Here is a 23,520-nt window from a genome sequence, read left to right as displayed (position 1 = left end):
AGGGTTAAATACGGTCTCTGTCACTCAGCTGATGGAGAGGGTCGGTGTGACTTGTATGTAGGGTTAAATACGGTCTCTGTCATTCAGCTGGTGGAAACACATTACATGAAATTTACATCTAGCAGAAAGATGCGACATATACTCCAGAGTGATATGATATGATAAATTGTCAAAAAACAATATAAGCCTGATGTAATTGTATGTAGTCCAATGCAGCCTCAGGTGATGGTCCAGAGTTGTGAGGTTCGAGCCCTACCTCAGATGATGGTCCTGAGTTGTGAGGTTCGAGTACCACCTCAGATGATGGTCCCAAGGTGTGAGGTTTGAGTACCACCTCAGATGATGGTCCCAAGGTGTGAGGTTCGAGTCCTAACTCAGGTGATGGTCCTGAGGTGTGAGGTTCGAGTCCTACCTCAGGTGATGGTCCTGAGGTGTGAAGTTCGAGTACCACCTCAGATGATGGTCCCAAGGTGTGAGGTTTGAGTACCACCTCAGATGATGGTCCCAAGGTGTGAGGTTCGAGTCCTACCTCAGGTGATGGTCCTGAGGTGTGAGGTTCGAGCCCTACCTCAGGTGATGGTCCTGAGGTGTGAAGTTCGAGTACCACCTCAGATGATGGTCCCAAGGTGTGAGGTTTGAGTACCACCTCAGATGATGGTTCCAAGGTGTGAGGTTCGAGTCCTACCTCAGGTGATGGTCCTGAGGTGTGAGGTTTCGAGCCCTACCTCAGGTGATGGTCCTGAGTTGTGAGGTTTCGAGCCCTACCTCAGATGATGGTCCCAAGGTGTGAGGTTCGAGTCCTACCTCAGATGATGGTCCAGAGTTGTGAGGTTTCAAGCCCTACCTCAGGTGATGGTCCTGAGTTGTGAGGTTCGAGTACCACCTCAGATGATGGTCCCAAGGTGTGAGGTTCGAGTACCACCTCAGATGATGGTCCTGAGTTGTGAGGTTCGAGTCCTACCTCAGGTGATGGTCCTGAGGTGTGAGGTTCGAGTACCACCTCAGATGATGGTCCCAAGGTGTGAGGTTCGAGTACCACCTCAGATGATGGTCCTGAGTTGTGAGGTTCGAGTACCACCTCAAATGATGGTCCCAAGGTGTGCGGTTGAGTCCTACCTCAGGTGATGGTCCCGAGTTGTGAGGTTCGAGTACCACCTCAGATGATGGTCCCAAGGTGTGAGGTTCGAGTCCTACCTCAGATGATGGTCCTGAGTTGTGAGGTTCGAGTCCTACCTCAGATGATGGTCCTGAGTTGTGAGGTTCGAGTCCTACCTCAGATGATGGTCCCAAGGTGTGAGGTTTGAGTACCACCTCAGATGATGGTCCCAAGGTGTGAGGTTCGAGTCCTACATCAGGTGATGGTCCCAAGGTGTGAGGTTCGAGTACCACCTCAGATGATGGTCCCAAGGTGTGAGGTTTGAGTACCACCTCAGATGATGGTCCCAAGGTGTGAGGTTCGAGTACCTACATCAGGTGATGGTCCCAAGGTGTGAGGTTCGAGTACCACCTCAGATGATGGTCTCAAGGTGTGAGGTTTGAGTACCACCTCAGATGATGGTCCCAAGGTGTGAGGTTCGAGTACCACCTCAGATGATGGTCTCAAGGTGTGAGGTTTGAGTACCACCTCAGATGATGGTCCCAAGGTGTGAGGTTCGAGTACCACCTCAGATGATGGTCCCAAGGTGTGAGGTTCGAGTACCACCTCAGATGATGGTCCCAAGGTGTGAGGTTCGAGTACCACCTCAGTTTAACAATAAAGTTTCCTCAGGAAGCTGAAACCACAGACCTTCCTGTGTCACCACAGACCTTCCTGTGTCACCACAGACCTTCCTGTGTCACCACAGACCTTCCTGTGTCATTGTGTTTGTATCCTTGGGCAAATCACTGTACCCAAATTGCCCTGGATAGTATGCAATGGGCTTCCAGCGTATTGTTCAGTGAGGTAGCCACCAGCTACTACCAGGAAAACATGCTTCAAAATTAGCCTGGCTGTACATATATATAAGGACATTAAATCAAACAAAATAAATAAGATGGTGCTTACCTCACTTCTGTGACCTCTCAAGTTGAAATTTGACCTCTGTGGAGCGTCATACTTTCGACAATGACTGGTTGTAAAAGTTATCCCTACAATTCCCTTAGCATTGCCACTAGCCAACCATCCCTCAGAATAATACTGGCTTCGATTTAACTTCCATCCTCCATCCTCCTCTGGAAGACTTTCCGGAACTTTCCCCATCCATGACAGAGTATGGATGGTACATTCTGATCTTGTGGAAGTGTTTTGTTCAAAATGCACGTGCATGATGTCCGTAAACCTCCACAAGGTGTCACAGTTTATGGCCTAGCCTCAGATCTCACATTTTGGTATCTCCATCTTCCCACTTTCTCTGTAAAAAAATATAAATTTGATAATAACAACAATTTCAACAATACAAAACCTTTATACATGGAGTCGAAAGCAATATATCCGAACGTCTGGCTTGTTCTCACATCAAAAGTTTATAAAACACCTCCGAACAAATCAGGTATCCCCTGAAGATTTAATCATGAGAAGAACAAGTTCTATAAAACAATGTCGCCATTGGAAGGTCAGACATAATTAAAACCTGTCACACATTAATAACCAGAACAAAGAAACGTTGTGTCTGTAACACCTGACAATAATGTAAGCGATACTGTAGTATATGGTTAACTGTAGTAGTACAACAATGCTGTCAAAACAACAGAGTGACCCCCAGTCACTGACCCCCAGTCAGTGACCTCCCCTCCACCAGTCAGTGACCCCCAGTCAGTGATCCCCAGTCAGGACTTTATGAGAAATAGTTAACAAACTTCAATTGTCATAATCCAAGATGGCTGCCTGTCGGCCATTTTGTTTTTTTATCTGTCCCAAAATGCAGTATGCACAACTAGGGACCAAGAGGAACTTACGAGGGCTGATTTATATTTTGTGAGTCTCATAATGAAGTATTTGAATTTTGCCGGACATATTGTATTATTTTTCAACATAATCCCCTTCAGTATCTATATACACTTTTGCCAACACTGTTTAAGAGCCTCAATGTCACTTTTATAGAACTTTTCTTGGCTGTTTAGAAAGTCATCCACTGCATGTATGTCATCAATATCGACAATATAAACAAAACAGGTAAACATGTAAAACCAAACACAGGTAAACATGTAAACAAAACACAGGTAAACATGTAAACAAATCACAGGTAAACATGTAAACAAAACACAGGTAAACATGTAAACAAATCACAGGTAAACATGTAAACAAAACACAGGTAAACATGTAAACCAAACACAGGTAAACATGTAAACAAAACACAGGTAAACATGTAAACAAAACACAGGTAAACATGTAAACCAAACACAGGTAAACATGTAAACAAATCACAGGTAAACATGTAAACAAAACACAGGTAAACATGTAAACAAAACACAGGTAAACATGTAAACAAATCACATGTAAACATGTAAACAAATCACAGGTAAACATGTAAACAAATCACATGTAAACATGTAAACAAATCACATGTAAACATGTAAACCAAACACAGGTAAACATGTAAACCAATCACAGGTAAACATGTAAACCAAACACAGGTAAACATGTAAACCAAACACAGGTAAACATGTAAACCAAACACAGGTAAACATGTAAACCAAACACAGGTAAACATGTAAACAAAACACAGGTAAACATGTAAACAAATCACAGGTAAACATGTAAACAAATCACTGGTAAACATGTAAACAAAACACAGGTAAACATGTAAACCAAACACAGGTAAACATGTAAACCAAACACAGGTAAACATGTAAACAAATCACATGTAAACAAAACACAGGTAAACATGTAAACAAATCACAGGTAAACATGTAAACAAAACACAGGTAAACATGTAAACAAAACACAGGTAAACATGTAAACCAAACACAGGTAAACATGTAAACAAAACACAGGTAAACATGTAAACCAAACACAGGTAAACATGTAAACCAAACACAGGTAAACATGTAAACAAATCACATGTAAACAAAACACAGGTAAACATGTAAACAAATCACAGGTAAACATGTAAACAAAACACAGGTAAACATGTAAACAAATCACAGGTAAACATGTAAACCAAACACAGGTAAACATGTAAACAAAACACAGGTAGACATGTAAACAAAACACAGGTAAATAAAACACAGGTAAATAAAACACAGGTAAACAAAACACAGGTAAACATGTAAACAAAACACAGGTAGACATGTAAACAAAACACAGGTAAATAAACAAAATTCCCTATAGGGAATTCACCTATCTGTTTATTTTAATTCATTTTACACAAAATACATATTCCATCGGTTCATCACAGCTTCTGATCAATGGTATTTTCCACATCTATAATGCATGTTTTGGGAATATCAGTACATTTAAGAGGTACCTTGGAATGAAACACATAAACACTCTCCCAGTTTTTACCTACATTAAACTTTTATGGGTCAGAGACCACAATGATCAAAGAGAAACGGCTGTGACAGGTCTCTATATAAAATAACATTTCTGCACATACTGTAAACGTGGAAATTTACGTGAGGGGGAAATTCACGTGAGGGGGAAATTTACATGAGGGGGAAATTTACGCTAATTTGATCCACGAAGATTCCTCCCACATGTATTATTTTGATATTAATTTGAGGGTACTCGTAATTACAAACGATGTCGGTCGTGAAAATTAACCCCACACGTATAGTTTACGTACATGTACAATATCATGAAAAAAAATGATAATAAATATGTCACAATTTCATATAGATATTCATTGTTATATTTCCAGTATTTTCGGGCTAGCAACTTTCAATTTTACTAGCCCGACTGGGCTAGTGAAATTTACATTTGGACTAGTAAAATTTTGAATGGCTAGCCCGACTGACTAGTGGTTTTAAAAATAAAGTTCTAGCCCTGTCAGCTGTCATGTCAAAGTTTTTATGAAGCCAAAAAATGCCAACAATTTGTCTGTTTCCTTCCAACATCTTAGCCTATTTCCAGCTCAATGAAAAATGATAAGATCTCAAATTAAGTCGCCTCTTAAGATCATGCAATAGGGACAGCAGGTATCAACTACTTCTACAATTCACATCACTAAACAGGGGAGGTAATTCTGTCCCAACTGTACTTCTACGATTCACAGCACATCACTAACAAAGGGAGGCAATTTTGTCTCGACTGTACTTCTAGGGTTCACAGCACATTGCTAAATAGGGGAGGTAATTCTGTCCTGACAGTACTTCTACGATTCACATCACTAAACAGGGGAGGTAATTCTGTCCTGACAGTACTTCTACGATTCACATCACTAAACAGGGGAGGTAATTCTGTCCCGACTGTACTTCTACGATTCACATCACTAAATAGGGGAGGTAATTCTGTCCCAACTGTACTTCTACGATTCACATCACTAAACAGGGGAGGTAATTCTGTCCCAACTGTACTTCTACGATTCACATCACTAAACAGGGGAGGTAATTCTGTCCTGACAGTACTTCTACGATTCACAATCCTAAACAGGGGAGGTAATTCTGTCCCGACTGTACTTGTACGATTCACATCACTAAACAGGGGAGGTAATTCTGTCCCGACAGTACTTCTACGATTCACATCACTAAACAGGGGAGGTAATTCTGTCCTGACAGTACTTCTACGATTCACAATCCTAAACAGGGGAGGTAATTCTGTCCCGACAGTACTTCTACGATTCACATCACTAAACAGGGGAGGTAATTTTGTCCCGACTGTAATTCTACGATTCACAGCACATTGCTAAACAGGGGAGGTAATTCTGTCCTGACAGTACTTCTACAATTCATATCACTAAACAGGGGAGGTATTTCTGTCCTGTAGGGCAGGAGACTTGGAAAAACTGCTGAAATATCACATGAAATTACTGACAATTTTCATCAAAATAAGCCAGAAAAAATAAAAAAGTTGAATTTCTATGACCGTTCCATAGTATAATCATTTTGCAGGGGCAGGTTGAATATATTTGTTTTTGAATGTTTTCCATTTTCTTTTGGAGTCTTATTCATTCCAATCATTATTATACCGGAGTTTTTTTACCAACAGGATAATTTCATTTTACATGTGCAAATATTTCTTAATTTTGATACATGGCATCTTAATTAAACCCATTTAAAATAGCTTTAAGACCTACTCCACTCATTTAACACTAAACACCACCTAGAGTAATTACCAGCCTCTCAGTGGAGTATAATTAAAACTCTAACCTTGTCGGGAGATTTAGGTCGGCCCATTGTTAGTTTCTGTTTCTCTGAAAGCTTTGTCACCTTTCAGACTTAATCACAAAAAGATGAAATTGAAGATATTCAATTTTTGAAATCATTCAATATTTTTGGTGCTTCTGGTCATGAGGTTACTGTACCTATAATTTGAGATATGAATTTTACTAGTTTTTAAATGGCAGTTTGCAGTTTGTTCAACTGTCCCTGAACTGATACGCGTCAATCAGCTCAGGTGTCAATCAAACGAGTCTATTGTCAATATAACTATGTCCTTTCATTAAGACAATAGGGATATACAGCGCCCCCTACCAACACCTACTACAACAGCTCACAGCCCTTAATAGCTACATTGTATTGAACAAGGGGAGATAATTAGGTTAATATGTCGTTAACATTTTTTTTACAAACTGTATGATGCTCATCAATTTGTGTTTATCATCACACATGTCACAAATGTGTCCTTGATCGCTGGCGGCCACTGAGCCAACTCGTCCATCCCACTTCAAGTTGATGTCTTGCTAAAATTAAAGTCATTCAATCGTTCACACACTGGGTTTAGACGCTCCTTCACATCATAGTGACGCTAATTTCAGGCTGTTTATATATATATATATACAGCCTCCTACCCATTCTCCCTGCCTTGCCTCTACACATCGCCTCATAACGCTCTATTACAGCACATAATGTGGTACACAAGCCAAAATATTGACTCAACTCACGTGAATATACCACATGTTTCAATCCCAAATCAATAGTGTGATATTGCAGTTTCTTTTTCCAGCCATTATTTATATAAGGTATTCTGATATGCTGGCACATGTATGGGGCTGTCAGATATCAACATGGCACGCATTACTGCTCTATACTGATATGGTAGGAAGTCGGCCTCAACTCCCTGTTTAACCAACAATTGGTTTTATTTTATGTGAGTGCTTTCTTCAAAGGATAAAAAAGGATTGGTAAAGTAAATCAGGATTGATAGGATGACAATGATGAGAAATTATCATTGTATCTGTCTGTGATACAAAGAATGTTTGTCTATAATACAAAGGATGCAAATTGTGTTTGTCTCAAATTTCCTGTAAAAACATCTGTCCAAATAATGTCTTCATTAAGATTTTATATTAAGCCAAAATTATCTATGTAACAAAATGAGAATGACCAAATGATAATGGAAACACAGCAATACATCAAATCTGGGCAAATAGAAATACTTCACCTTATCTAGAAATACTTCACCTTATCTAGAAATACTTCACCTTAACTAGAAATACTTCACCTTGACTAGAAATACTTCACCTTGACTAGAAATACTTCACCTTGACTAGAAATACTTCACCTTTCTATACTTCACCTTATCTAGAAATACTTCACCTTTCTATACTTCACCTTATCTAGAAATACTTCACCCTATCTAGAAATACTTCACCTTAACTAGAAACACTTCACCTTAACTAGAAATACTTCACCTTATCTAGAAATACTTCACCTTGACTAGAAATACTTCACCTTATCTAGAAATACTTCACCTTAACTAGAAATACTTCACCTTGACTAGAAATACTTCACCTTGACTAGAAATACTTCACCTTAACTAGAAATACTTCACCTTGACTAGAAATACTTCACCTTTCTATACTTCACCTTATCTAGAAATACTTCACCTTAACTAGAAATACTTCACCTTGACTAGAAATACTTCACCTTTCTATACTTCACCTTATCTAGAAATACTTCACCTTAACTAGAAATACTTCACCTTATCTAGAAATACTTCACCTTGACTAGAAATACTTCACCTTATCTAGAAATACTTCACCTTGACTAGAAATACTTCACCTTAACCAGAAGTACTTCACCTTAACTAGAAATACTTCACCTTATCTAGAAATACTTCACCTTAACTAGAAATACTTCACCGTAACTAGAAATACTTCACCTTATCTAGAAATACTTCACCTTAACTAGAAATACTTCACCGTAACTAGAAATACTTCACCTTATCTAGAAATACTTCACCTTAACTACAAATACTTCACCGTAATTAGAAATACTTCACCTTATCTAGAAATACTTCACCTTAACTAGAAATACTTCACCTTGACTAGAAATACTTCACCTCAACCAGAAATACTTCACCTTAACTAGAAATACTTCACCTTGACTAGAAATATTTCACCTTAACTAGAAATACTTAAACTTAATTAGAAATACTTCACCTTGACTAGAAATACTTCACCTTGACTAGAAATACTTCACCTTAACGAGAAATACTTCAATTTAACTAGAAATACTTCACCTTCACTAGAAATACTTCACCTTATCTAGAAATACTTCACCTTTACTAGAAATACTTCATATTAACTATGAAGGTCAAGGTCATCCATTTGAACAAACTTTGTAGCCCTTCATCCCAGCATGCTATACAGATCCTTCGTCTCAGGTGACCTAATTATCTATATATTCAGATAAGTTATGCAAAAAGCTAAACAACTTAATATGAACTGAAATGAAAAAGTTTATGTTTGTTTGAAACAATAACAATTAAGAACCAGCTTATTGAAGACAAATATATCCATCAAAACAATCCTCGATCTCCCTTATTTGACCCTAAGAAGTACGGCACACAGGAAATTCCTGAACCCATTTCTAGGATATGCATGCCTAACGTACAAGTTCACGATGGTTATTAAAAATCATGACTTGTCATCCATAACAAAGAAAGATTCATTATTTACACTTTTCCTACTTACCAGACCTGTACCTGAGCCAGAAAATACGATTAATCTATAACCATCTACCCTAACACTGCACATTAAACATTCATCTAGCTTTACTTTCCTTATTTAATTTTAAATCTAACCTATAGGATTTACAGCTATAAAAGCCGTGTAAATTGTGATAGATTTCTAAAGTAATTTCCTCTGGGTTTTCAGTGATTGCCCCTCTTTACATTACATTGTCGTAATCCATAATACTTTCCACTTTCCTTCACTTTGCCGGATTATTTTATTTTCTATACTTCGGTGATCTTGTTAACGAATATTGGATATTTTTTGCTTTCCTGATGTTTGTATATTAATGAACTCTGGAAGAGAGGGACTCATTTTCTGTTTAAAAACAACCTCGTTTTAATGTACAGTAGATTTATATTTCCAGGATATCCTATAATAATTGCCATCAATAACTTTGATTTTTATTTAAATAAAGATAAATTAAACAAGATTTTCACATTCAATCTGATAGCTTGTGTATCATTTAAGACCTAGCTATTTCATTTCAAGGATTTGTAACTCCGAGGCATTCTTAAAGATTACGCCTCTTCAGAAAAGTGTGAGCAACTTCACACAAACATTTGCCACATAATTTGTCATAAGGACAATATTCTATAGTTATGGGTCAACATTTCTAAAGGCTCATTTATTGAGCCGTGCCACTGAAATCCTGGTTTGTGTATTACAAACCGTAACACATTCCACTTGATGCAGGCGGCATTCTTTATGATAACAGATTACCTAATATTGTATAACAAAGCATATCTATACACCTGCCATGGCATTTTCTTTCTTTCTTTTTTTTTTTTTTTTTTAAATGTTAATTGCCGTCATCACCCGAAGAAAGTTCGAGGTAGTCTCATTGTAGTAGCTGAAGGCTACCCTTCTCAACAACATACAGGAAGCCTATCATTTCAAGAAAATCTCTTCTATTGTGCTTTATTAAATGTGAAAATTTTAAATGGTTCCTGGTCAATCCTGGTTAACAGTGTTCAAAATATTACATGCTAAAATAAGGGCATACTGAACGTTTTTAATTTCCATTAAGTTTCAACAACATCAATATATCCCTTTAGTAGCTTTTAAAACTTTCCAACTGAGCTATATAAAAATGCAAGTGAGTGGGAAATACTGGAAATTATAGCGGAGTAAGTATGTAAGGGTGTGGACCAGAAATTGGGAATTGATGAGCAGTAACGAGTAAAATTAGCAGGAAAATGGCCCTAACAGATCAATGGATTTCACAGACTCACATAGTGTCAGATTAATAATACCATGGTCAGTGACTAAATCAAGGGTGTCAGATTAATAATACTTTATGGTCAGTGACTAAATCAAGGGTGTCAGATTAATAATACTATATGGTCAGTGACTAAATCAAGGGTGTCAGATTAATAATACCATGGTCAGTGACTAAATCAAGGGTGTCAGATTAATAATACTATATGGTCAGTGACTAAATCAAGGGTGTCAGATTAATAATACTATATGGTCAGTGACTAAATCAAGGGTGTCAGATTAATAATACCGTGGTCAGTGACTAAATCAAGGGTGTCAGATTAATAATACTTTATGGTCAGTGACTAAATCAAGGGTGTCAGATTAATAATACTATATGGTCAGTGACTAAATCAAGGGTGTCAGATTAATAATACCATGGTCAGTGACTAAATCAAGGGTGTCAGATTAATAATACCGTGGTCAGTGACTAAATCAAGGGTGTCAGATTAATAATACCGTGGTCAGTGACTAAATCAAGGGTGTCAGATTAATAATACTATATGGTCAGTGACTAAATCAAGGGTGTCAGATTAATAATACCATGGTCAGTGACTAAATCAAGGGTGTCAGATTAATAATACTATATGGTCAGTGACTAAATCAAGGGTGTCAGATTAATAATACCATGGTCAGTGACTAAATCAAGGGTGTCAGATTAATAATACCATGGTCAGTGACTAAATCAAGGGTGTCAGATTAATAATACCATGGTCAGTGACTAAATCAAGGGTGTCAGATTAATAATACTTTATGGTCAGTGACTAAATCAAGGGTGTCAGATTAACTTACCATATCATCAAGACAAAGACAATTGGTCAGGGTTTTTTTCATCTCGCTGTCAGTTTATTATGTTGTTAAACACAGATAATCCAAAAATTACCCCCAATATTAGGCATGGTTTTCTGAAACTACAACCAAGGAAGTAAACGTCAATGTGATCAGACAGGAAATAAACAAGTATTTCACAAGTATGTAATCATATCTCTACAGATGTATGTAATCATATCTCTACAGATGTATGTAATCATATCTCTACAGATGTATGTAATCATATCTCTACAGATGTGTATGTAATCATATCTCTACAGATGTATGTAATCATATCTCTACAGATGTATGTAATCATATCTCTGTAGATGTATGTAATCATATCTCTACAGATGTGTATGTAATCATATCTCTACAGATGTATGTAATCATATCTCTACAGATGTATGTAATCATATCTCTACAGATGTATGTAATCATATCTCTACAGATGTGTATGTAATCATATCTCTACAGATGTATGTAATCATATCTCTACAGATGTATATGTAATCATATCTCTACAGATGTATGTAATCATATCTCTATAGATGTATGTAATCATATCTCTACAGATGTATATGTAATCATATCTCTACAGATGTATATGTAATCATATCTCTATAGATGTGTATGTAATCATATCTCTACAGATGTATTTAATCATATCTCTACAGATGTATGTAATGATATCTCTACAGATGTGTGTAATCATATCTCTACAGATGTATATGTAATCATATCTCTACAGATGTATGTAATCATATCTCTACAGATGTATGCAATCATATCTCTACAGATGTGTATGTAATCATATCTCTACAAATGTGTATGTAATCATATCTCTACAGATGTATGTAATCATATCTCTACAGATGTATGTAATCATATCTCTACAGATGTATGCAATCATATCTCTACAAATGTGTATGTAATCATATCTCTACAGATGTATATATATAATCATATCTTTACAGATGTATGTAATCTATCTCTACAGATGTATGTAATCATATCTCTACAGATGTATATATATAATCATATCTCTACAGATGTATGTAATGATATCTCTACAGATGTATGTAATCATATCTCTACAGATGTGTGTAATCATATCTCTACAGATGTATGTAATCATATCTCTACAGATGTATGTAATCATATCTCTATAGATGTATATGTAATCATATCTCTATAGATGTATGTAATCATATCTCTACAGATGTATGTAATCATATCTCTACAGATGTATGTAATCATATCTCTACAGATGTATGTAATCATATATCTACAGATGTATGTAATCATATCTCTACAGATGTATGTAATCATATCTCTATAGATGTATGTAATCATATCTCTACAGATGTATGTAATCATATCTCTACAGATGTATATGTAATCATATCTCTACAGATTTATGTAATCATATCTCTACAGATGTATATGTAATCATATCTCTACAGATGTATGTAATCATATCTCTACAGATGTGTATGTAATTATATCTCTACAGATGTATGTAATCATATCTCTACAGATGTATGTAATCATATCTCTACAGATGTGTATGTAATCATATCTCTATACAGATGTTTGTAATCATATCTCTACAGATGTATGTAATCATATCTCTACAGATGTGTGTAATCATATCTCTACAGATGTATGTAATCATATCTCTACAGATGTGTGTAATCATATCTCTACAGATGTATATGTAATCATATCTCTACAGATGTATGTAATCATATCTCTACATATGTATGTAATCATATCTCTACAGATGTGTGTAATAATATCTCTACAGATGTATATGTAATCATATCTCTACAGATGTATGTAATCATATCTCTACAGATGTGTGTAATCATATCTCTACAGATGTATGTAATCATATCTCTACAGATGTGTGTAATCATATCTCTACAGATGTATGTAATCATATCTCTACAGATGTATATGTAATCATATCTCTACAGACGTTTTAAAATCATATCTCTAACCCTGTGCCTCTGTGAACATTATAAATGATGAAATTTTTTCAGAAATCTACAAATTCTTACTGAAAATGCAGTCTATACACTTAATGGTTCATCAACAGGTTTCAAGTCCTTCAAAGAACTTAATGGTTCATCAACAGGCTTCAAGTCCTACAAAGAACTTAATGGTTCATCAACAGGCTTCAAATCCTTCAAAGAACTTAATGGTTCATCAACAGGCTTCAAGTCCTACAAAGAACTTAATGGTTCATCAACAGGCTTCAAGTCCTTCAAAGAACTTAATGGTTCATCAACAGGCTTCAAGTCCTACAAAGAACTTAATGGTTCATCAACAGGCTTCAAGTCCTTCAAAGAACTTAATGGTTCATCAACAGGCTTCAAGTCCTACAAAGAACTTAATGGTTCATCAACAGGCTTTAAGTCCTTCAAAGAACTTAATGGTTCATCAACAGGCTTCAAGTCCTTCAAAGAACTTAATGGTTCATCAACAGGCTTCAAGTCCTACAAAGAACTTGTCAATAAATATCAACATTAACTAGGATATCTATCTTCACAAGTATCCAATATAAATCTGCAAAGTTAAATCAACAATTCATAACTGAAGTATGTGATAAACATCTAACAAGAGATCCTACACGAAGAAACACCGATAAAAATCTTTGATTCTCAAAGACCTACATGACCGCCTGTCGGCCATTGTGTTTTTCTGATCAAAATCCCAATTGAATTGACACAACTAAGGACCAAGGGCAACCTACACATGAAGTTTTAGGAATATCCCTCCAGTACTTTTCAAGAAATAGCCATAACAATATTTAATTCTCATAAATCAAGATGGCACCTGTCGGCCATTTTGTTTTTCTGATCAAAAATCTAAACTGAATTATATTTTTAGCACAACTACATGTAGGTACCAAGGGGAACCTACACATGAAGTTTGAAGAAAATCTATGCAGAACTTTTCAAAAATGATGGTGGGCTAAAAATAGAATGGAAACCAAATCGGTATTTATTCTTACATTACCGGGGTATATGTTATGAAAACATAAAGAGGCTTTAAAGGACGGTGATGAAAGCTGTGCCAGAGACTAGGTGACCAGTGTTCCAGGCCAGAGATTTTCAGCTAAAAGGAAATTGAACTCTGTAACATCCAAATGATTCATTCCAGTACATGACAAATATTTAGCCGTATACTTGATCCACAACAAAAAACACAAAAAAATAAAACGGAAGGATGAAAGTCACATAAGTCTGAACTAATTAATCAAAAATACATCCTTTTGTTGTACAAGTTGTTAAAACCAAGATCAATTCTATAAATACCGACATCAAATATAACCAAAGGACAGTTTTTTACAAATATCCTGTTTATATTACACATATGTGACCTGATTAACCTCTGTACCAGACATCGCCATGGTTACCGTGAGTCATCGGTTTATGTTGTCAGACATACCATACACCATCCAGTGAACCTCACTGTAACTCTAATGCCAAGGCTGGTCATGTGACATCGGATTATTAGGGGACGGTGAGAGATTTTAATAGGGCTGCAGTTTCCCCAAACATTTCCCAAATGTCACAACAAATAAATGATCAACTTGGCAAAAAATTCTGATGTAAATATTGTAATGATAAATGGCATAAAGTTTTAACGCAATGTTTTTCATTAAATTTTAATTAAAAATATATTTAATAGCCAGGTAAAAATATTTCTGATTATGTTCATAGAAATATCACAGATGAAAATCTATATACATATGAATATCAAGATTTCTTTTAACTCAAAACCAGGTTATGCGATTGTCATTTAGCATACATCTTTAAATATAATTATATATTGACTTTTTGGGGGAATATCTACATATATTTACGAATGAAGTACTTATATTAGAACACAAACAATATCCTACACTCGGAAGTATATCCTTATGTATACACAAACTTTCAATTAGCTGTAATGCGAGTTCATTCTGTGATGGGATAGATAGTGTTTTTATGCGTCCTGCCTCAAACAGGTACTTGCACTATGAGGTTGATAAGGATCGTGACCTGCATGCCTTGATGTCGACCTGCGGCATTGTTAAACAGCTTCTGTAACATTACAACAAACAGATCTTCGTCACCCCGTACGAGGATTTTAATCACAGATACAGCCCTAGCCTGAATAATTGATAATACTGAGAATTGATGTAGTGTTCTTGGTCATTGTTTACATTCATGTCCATCTCGGCCATATTGACCATTAAAAGTCCTACAGAATTTACTAATAGCGGATACTAAGCCTGATATAACAACAAAATATCTGTTATTACACATCACACAAGTTTTATTCATTTTAGAGTAACTCTGATAGCAATACAAACCCAGATGGATTTGTAATCATGAAATGGACAACATTATATATTGTTGTTTGTACCTTTTTCAGTATTGAAATGTATTCACTCCCTATAGAATCAGGCCCAAAGTTACGCTGTTCAGCTCGTGACAAACCATCAACTTCACTATTCCTAGTTCCAAATCATGCATCGATTCTTTCAAATTTCCACAGATAACGAAAACGACCCCATGCGGATACATTATTTTGCAAACTTTGTTATCAGAAATGAGGACGCTGTCGATCTGATGTTGGTATAAATTCAATGAATATTAAAACAGAATTATATACCACAGTGAGAAGAAATGTTCAATTAACTTGCATGAGATTTATGACTATTCTCATGTCTTGCTGCGATGTTACAGAGTGTCATCACTATAATCATACAAACCAAAAACATATATACCATCATCAGAGAACACCATTATACCATCATACAACAAAGATCTGAAGTATTCTATTATGTATGAGTTATAGAGGTTACACAACTCAAAGCTTGTGTCTTTTGTAACTTTTAAACAAGAGGCCCATGGGGCCTGTATCGCTCACCTGGTTGGATTAGACCAAATGCCAAAATAATGTTCATGTTCAATTCGTTTTATTTGTCAATCTCAAACAATGCTATATATGGTTATGGTGTGGGGATCCTTATAACTGCTTTAAAGAAATAACGAAGTCAAGACTCTCTTAGAGTCTGAAAGACCTCAAGAATTGTTTTTAGAACATCCATTCATAACTTTATTACTAGTAGCGATTGAAAGAATTACCTCTATTTCCACTATGGGCCCCGCCCCTTTGGCCCCTCAGGGGTCAGAGTCACCATTTATGCAAAATCTGTTCCCCTTCCCCAAGAATGTTTCTGACCAAATTGGGTTCAAATCCATTGATAACTTTATGATAAGTAGCGATTTGAAGGAATTACCTCTATTTCCCCATTAGGCCCCGCCCCTTTGGCCCCTTGGGGGTCAGAGTCACCATTTATGCAAAATCTGTTCCCCTTCCCCAAAGAATGTTTCTGACTACATTGGGTTCAAATCCATTCATAACTTTATGACTAGTAGCGATTTAAAGGAATTGCCTCAATTTTCCCTATTGGTCCCGCCCCTCAGGCCCCTTGGGGGTCAGAGTCACCATTTATGCAAAATCTGTTCCCCTTCCCCAAAGAATGTTTCTGACTAAATTGGGTTCAAATCCATTCATAACTTTATGACTAGTAGCGATTTAAAGGAACTGCCTCAATTTCCCCTATTGGTCCCCGCCCCTCAGGCCCCTTGGGGGTCAGAGTCACCATTTATGCAAAATCTGATCCCCTTCCGCCAAGGATGTTTCTGACCAAATTTGGTCAAAATCCAATAAGAACTTTTTGACTAGTAGGGATTTGAAGCAAATGTTGACGGACAACGGACGGACGGACGACGGACGGACGACGGATGCCGCACCATGGCATAAGCTCACCGGACCTTCGGTCCAGGTGAGCTAAAAATAACTTACTAGTGTGAAATAAATTCCATATTCAACAATCACAAGTTGTGTGAACTGTTTCTACCACAATGATATCGGCTTGAATCAAAGGGAAACGTGGCCAAGTATAATTTCGCGTATGCAAATAAAGTGTACTGGTGACATCCGGGACCCGGTGATGCGACGTCATTCGATTATTGATGACGTCAATAACAATTACAGCTTGGGTCAAAGTTTGAATTTTTGACCAATCAAAAGACCAGAATGTCATATACCACTAGTGGTATGTAACATATATCTATCCAACAGTCGGCACATATATTCAACGGCTCGAGAGTGGAATTACACAGGGTATTGTGGTAGAAACTGTCTTTATATACAGTACAATTAATGTTTATATACAGTACAATTAATGTTTAGAAATTTTGATTTCAGGGGCAACTGCATGCATCATCAATTACATTAAAATTCTTCTGAAAAAAACTACAACTTTCAAACATGATGTGTTAAGTTTCTAGAGGACAAGATATGGTAACTGTTTAAAATAAGAAATAACATTGAGGGGTTTTCCTGATAAGTTATATCTGAAATGATGGTCCTTTAAATAAGGTATAATTTGTAGACACATAGGAAGGAGCTATATTTGGCCAATTCTACTAGAAACGAGGCTTATTACCCCTATTTACATTTTTTAATGAAGATGTGTTTTTAAAACCCATATGAGAACGTTTAATATCTGTGATACCGATAAAATTCAAACAAGGCCTCGATAAAATTCAAACAAGGCCTCACAATCAATACAAATCCCTTTGCGTGCCAATTATACCTGATGAAATATCTTGCTATAAGCCATATATAAGTAGCAACAGTGATCTTGTCCTTGACCTTGGCATCCCGAAACACGAATTTTTTGGAGGTATATTAGTAATTGACCAGAACATGAAGTTAACTTGAAATCTGGTTAAAAATGAAGTCACCAGAATGCTAACGAAAGGCAAAAAAAAACCCCCGAAAATCAACACCTATATCACATGTAAAACAGTACATAACGCGTTCTAACAGAATGCTACACACGTATAAATCCCTTCCCTAATAGAACACGATATCCACTCCCCCACTTAGTCACAATAGAACATGATATCTCCTCCCCCACTTAGTCACAATAGAACATGATATCCCCTCCTCCGACTTAGTCACAGTAGAACACGATATCCACTCCCCCACTTAGTCACAATAGAACATGATATCCCCTCCCCCACTTAGTCACAGTAGAACACGATATCCCCTCCCCCACTTAGTCACAGTAGAACACGATATCCCCTCCCCCCACTTAGTCACAATAGAACATGATATCCCCTCCCCCACTTAGTCACAATAGAACATGATATACCCTCCCCCACTTAGTCACAATAGAACATGATATCCCCTCCCCCACTTAGTCACAATAGAACATGATATCCCCTCCCCCACTTAGTCACAATAGAACATGATATCCACTCCCCCACTTAGTCACAATAGAACACGATATCCACTCCCCCACTTAGTCACAATAGAACACGATATCCACTCCCCCACTTAGTCACAATAGAACACGATATCCCCTCCCCCACTTAGTCACAATAGAACATGATATCCCCTCCCCGACTTAGTCACAATAGAACACGATATCCCCTCCCCCACTTAGTCACAATAGAACACGATATCCACTCCCCCACTTAGTCACAATAGAACACGATATCCCCTCCCCCACTTAGTCACAATAGAACATGATATCCCCTCCCCCACTTAGTCACAATAGAACACGATATCCCCTCCCCCACTAAGTCACAATAGAACATGATATCCCCTCCCCCACTTAGTCACAATAGAACATGATATCCCCTCCCCGACTTAGTCACAATAGAACATGATATCCACTCCCCGACTTAGTCACAATAGAACATGATATCCACTCCCCCACTTAGTCACAATAGAACATGATATCCACTCCCCCACTTAGTCACAATAGAACATGATATCCCCTCCCCCACTTAGTCACAATAGAACATGATATCCCCTCCCCCACTTAGTCACAATATAACATGATATCCCCTCCCCCACTTAGTCACAATATAACATGATATCCCCTCCCCCACTTAGTCACAATATAACATGATATCCCCTCCCCCACTTAGTCACAATAGAACATGATATCCCCTCCCCCACTTAGTCACAATAGAACATGATGTCCCCTCCCCCACTTAGTCACAATAGAACATGATGTCCCCTCCCCCACTTAGTCACAATAGAACATGATATCCACTCCCCCACTTAGTCACAATATAACACGATATCCCCTCCCCCACTTAGTCACAATATAACACGATATCCACTCCCCCACTTAGTCACAATAGAACACGATATCCCCTCCCCCACTTAGTCACAATAGAACACGATATCCACTCCCCCACTTAGTCACAATAGAACATGATATCCACTCCCCCACTTAGTCACAATAGAACATGATATCCCCTCCCCCACTTAGTCACAATAGAACATGATATCCCCTCCCCCACTTAGTCACAATAGAACATGATATCCCCTCCCCCACTTAGTCACAATAGAACATGATATCCCCTCCCCCATTTAGTCACAATAGAACATGATATCCACTCCCCCACTTAGTCACAATAGAACAAGATATCCACTCCCCCACTTAGTCACAATATAACACGATATCCCCTCCCCCACTTAGTCACAATATAACACGATATCCCCTCCCCCACTTAGTCACAATAGAACACGATATCCCCTCCCCCACTTAGTCACAATAGAACACGATATCCACTCCCCCACTTAGTCACAATAGAACATGATATCCCCTCCCCCACTAAGTCACAATAGAACATGATATCCACTCCCCCACTTAGTCACAATAGAACATGATATCCCCTCCCCCACTTAGTCACAATAGAACATGATATCCACTCCCCCACTTAGTCACAATATAACACGATATCCACTCCCCCACTTAGTCACAATAGAACACGATATCCACTCCCCCACTTAGTCACAATAGAACACGATATCCACTCCCCCACTTAGTCACAATAGAACATGATATCCTTTTCCGACCTCGTGGTGAGGGTATAAAGAATCCAGAAATAGCCTCCACTGGGCTTACTCTAATGATCCATCAGACACCACCATCAACCAGCAACCTGATTACAAAGCTTGGTGGAAATCTTATTTTCTTTTAATTATACAACCTTTTTATGCTGTGGAAAAATTAAATCCGAGTTGCAGATTAGACTATATTTAATCAAATTTTATTTGATTGAATTAGATTCATTGAATTTTAACCTCCATGAAAAACACCCTGAACACGATATCCCCTCCCCCACTTAGCAACAATAGAACATGATATCCCCTCCCCCACTTAGTCACAATAGAACAGATATCCCCTCCCCCCCAATTAGTCACCAATAGAACACGATATCCACTCCCCACTTAGTCACAATAGAACATGATATCCCCTCCCCCACTTAGTCACAGTAGAACACGATATCCCCCTCCCCCACTTAGTCACAATTAGAACACGATATCCACTCCCCCCACTAGTCACAATAGAACAGATATCCTTTTCCGCCTCGGGTGAGGGTATAAAGAATCCAGAAATAGCCTCCATTGGGCTTACTCTAATGATCCATCCAGACACCACCATCAACCAGCACCTGATTACAAAGCTTGGTGGAAATCTATTTCTTTTAATTATACAACCTTTTTATGCTGTGGAAAAATTAAATCCGAGTTGCAGATTTAGACTATATTTAATCAAATTTTATTTGATTGAATTAGAATCCATTAAATTAGATTCATTGAATTTTAACCTCCATGAAAAACACCCTTTTTTGTATTTCCTTTTTATATGTCATGTTGATATTTTTGGATACACGATATGAATTTTAATTTGTTAGTTTTATTTGGATACACAATATGAATTTTAATTTGTTAGTTTTATTTGGATACACAATATGAATTTTAATTTGTTAGTTTTATTTGGATACACAATATGAATTTTAATTTGTCACAGTTTTGTTTGGATACACGATATGAATTTTAATTTGTTAGTTTTATTTGGATACATAATATGAATTTAAATTTGTTACAGTTTTTATGGATTTAACTTGTTACAGGTTACCTGTTCCCAATTAAACAAATTTCATTGCATATGAACCTCCTGTCTACCAAGACAGGTTGGTTATATACAGGTGGCCTTAATGGACAGGTTTGTTATATACATGTGACCTTAATAGACAGGTTTGTTATATACATGTGACCTTTAAAGAGAGGTTTTGTTATATACAGGAGGCCTTGATAGACAGGTTTGTTATATACAGGTGACCTCAATAGACAGGTTTGTTATATACAGGTGGCATTTATGGACAGGTTTGTTATATACATGTGGCCTTTATAGACATGTTTGTTATATACAGGTAGCCTTTATAGACATGTTTGTTATATACAGGTGGCCTTTATAGACAGGTTTGTTATATACAGGTGGCATTTATGGACAGGTTTGTTATATACATGTGGCCTTTATAGACAGGTTTGTTATATACATGTGGCCTTTATAGACAGGTTTGTTATATACAGGTGGCCTTTATGGACAGGTTTGTTATATACATGTGGCCTTTATAGACAGGTTTGTTAGATACAGGTGGCCTTTATAGACAGGTTTGTTAGATACAGGTGGCCTTTATAGACAGGTTTGTTATATACATGTGACCTTTAGAGAGGTTTTGTTATATACAGGAGGCCTTGATAGACAGGTTTGTTATATACAGGTGGCCTTTATAGACAGGTGTTTGTTATATACAGGTGACCTTAATAGACAGGTGTTTGTTATATACAGGTGACCTTAATAGACAGGTGTTTGTTATATACAGGAGGCCTTGATATACAGGTTTGATATATACAGGTGGCCTTCATAGACAGGTTTGTTATATACAGGTGGCCTTCATAGACAGGTTTGATATATACAGGTGACCTTTATGGACAGGTTTGTTATATACAGGTGACCTTTATAGACAGGTGTTTGATATATACAGGTGACCTTCATAGACAGGTTTGATATATACAGGTGACCTTTATAGACAGGTGTTTGATATATACAGGTGACCTTTATAGACAGGTTTTACTTGACAGGCCTCGAATTTAACGCTTTATTACTCGCTATTTGCGAGCTGAATTCCGAGATTAGCGAGTAGAAATAATATGTACTTGCTTTTATCAGCGAGTGCATTCATCAGATACAAAATGTAACTATCATAACAAAATAATAAATAAATGGTTTTCGTAAAAAAATGCAGTTGTTCATCGCCACATCGTAACGTCAAATCTGAAAAAAATTTCGGTCGGACTTGTCCTCCTGTGCAAATTCACGTAAAGTAAACGTTTAAAACTTAATGGATTAGCCCTAATGTTACAAGAATATGTCAGAGTGGTCTAGTCATGGCAGAAAATACGTCTGCTAGATTAATTACATCTTTTTTAAAAGACAAACTAGTGACACATGTTATAGTGATGAAGTGACACCTGACAAAAATAAAGTCAAGAATCATGATTCAATCTCAAAATACATTTCAATGAAGAAATGAAAAATACGAATTCTTTGTTTAACTGACCAAGAGTTTTGACACGCATTTCATATTATAATGAGGTAAACACGAAGGATTTACGCTGTACGTTCGGTAGCATATGATTGTGCCTATAGTTGAGATCACTTCCCATTATTCAGGTTAGGAAATTACCCAGATCGGAGGTCGTCATCTGCAGCCAATCTGATCAGCTTGTTTTAATTATCGGAAAGAGATATCTTCAGAAAATCTATGATTATTTTTTTAATTTATTTACAATTCAAATGTTCACTATTTGATGTACGCGAACACCAGACATTCTGTAATGGTACGATGACGAGTTACCGAACAGACAGCGACCCGACTTTGTCCAACAAATCGGCATGCTTTACAAGGTACGACAGATGTTCATAAAAATCAAACAGAAATCAAATGAATAAATAATTACTATCACTTATTAAAGAATTTTCTCACACTAAGTGATAACTTCTTGTTCATTTTAATTCTTCAGGATAAGTTCTTCAAAGTTAAAAAGTGCATAAAATGCAAATAAACAATAGGATAATGGATGCTAGAAACACATTTACATGTATTGAGCCTTTCATAATATATACTATAAGTTCATTAAAATTGTAATTCAATTTTCAATGTTTAAACTAATATATATCATATATTCTCTTCTTCATCATCAACTGTGTCTTTATCTACAAACTGATTGTATCTGTGACTGTATTACCATAGTTAAGTAATGCATGATACTGTAAATAAATTGATTTCAAACGAAAATATGAGGTTAGCTATTACTATGATGTTTATACTAGTAACATGTACATGTATATTGATATACATCCTTATATACAAACGAAGGCTTAATAGCAAGTAAAAAATGTATTTTAGCA

At 36.8% G+C, this 23,520-nt stretch overlaps 1 protein-coding gene across 1 annotated transcript in view; it reads right to left on the bottom strand.

Annotated features, from left to right (window-relative positions):
* The window catches only part of LOC117326790 (tubby-related protein 4-like), a 205,217-nt gene that overhangs the window by 171,723 nt on the left and 9,974 nt on the right, over positions 1-23,520 (bottom strand). The window contains exon 2 of the mRNA XM_033883515.1: positions 2,045-2,390. Coding sequence (XP_033739406.1) covers positions 2,045-2,305 — 261 coding nt within the window. The 5' untranslated portion in view covers positions 2,306-2,390. The remainder of the gene's footprint in view (positions 1-2,044; positions 2,391-23,520) is intronic.

Source organism: Pecten maximus, chromosome 5, assembly GCF_902652985.1.
Source record: "Pecten maximus chromosome 5, xPecMax1.1, whole genome shotgun sequence".
NCBI classification, from domain to species: Eukaryota; Metazoa; Mollusca; class Bivalvia; order Pectinida; family Pectinidae; genus Pecten; species Pecten maximus.
Note: the sequence above shows the minus strand (reverse complement) of the source record. Positions and strands in the feature narration are given on the sequence as shown.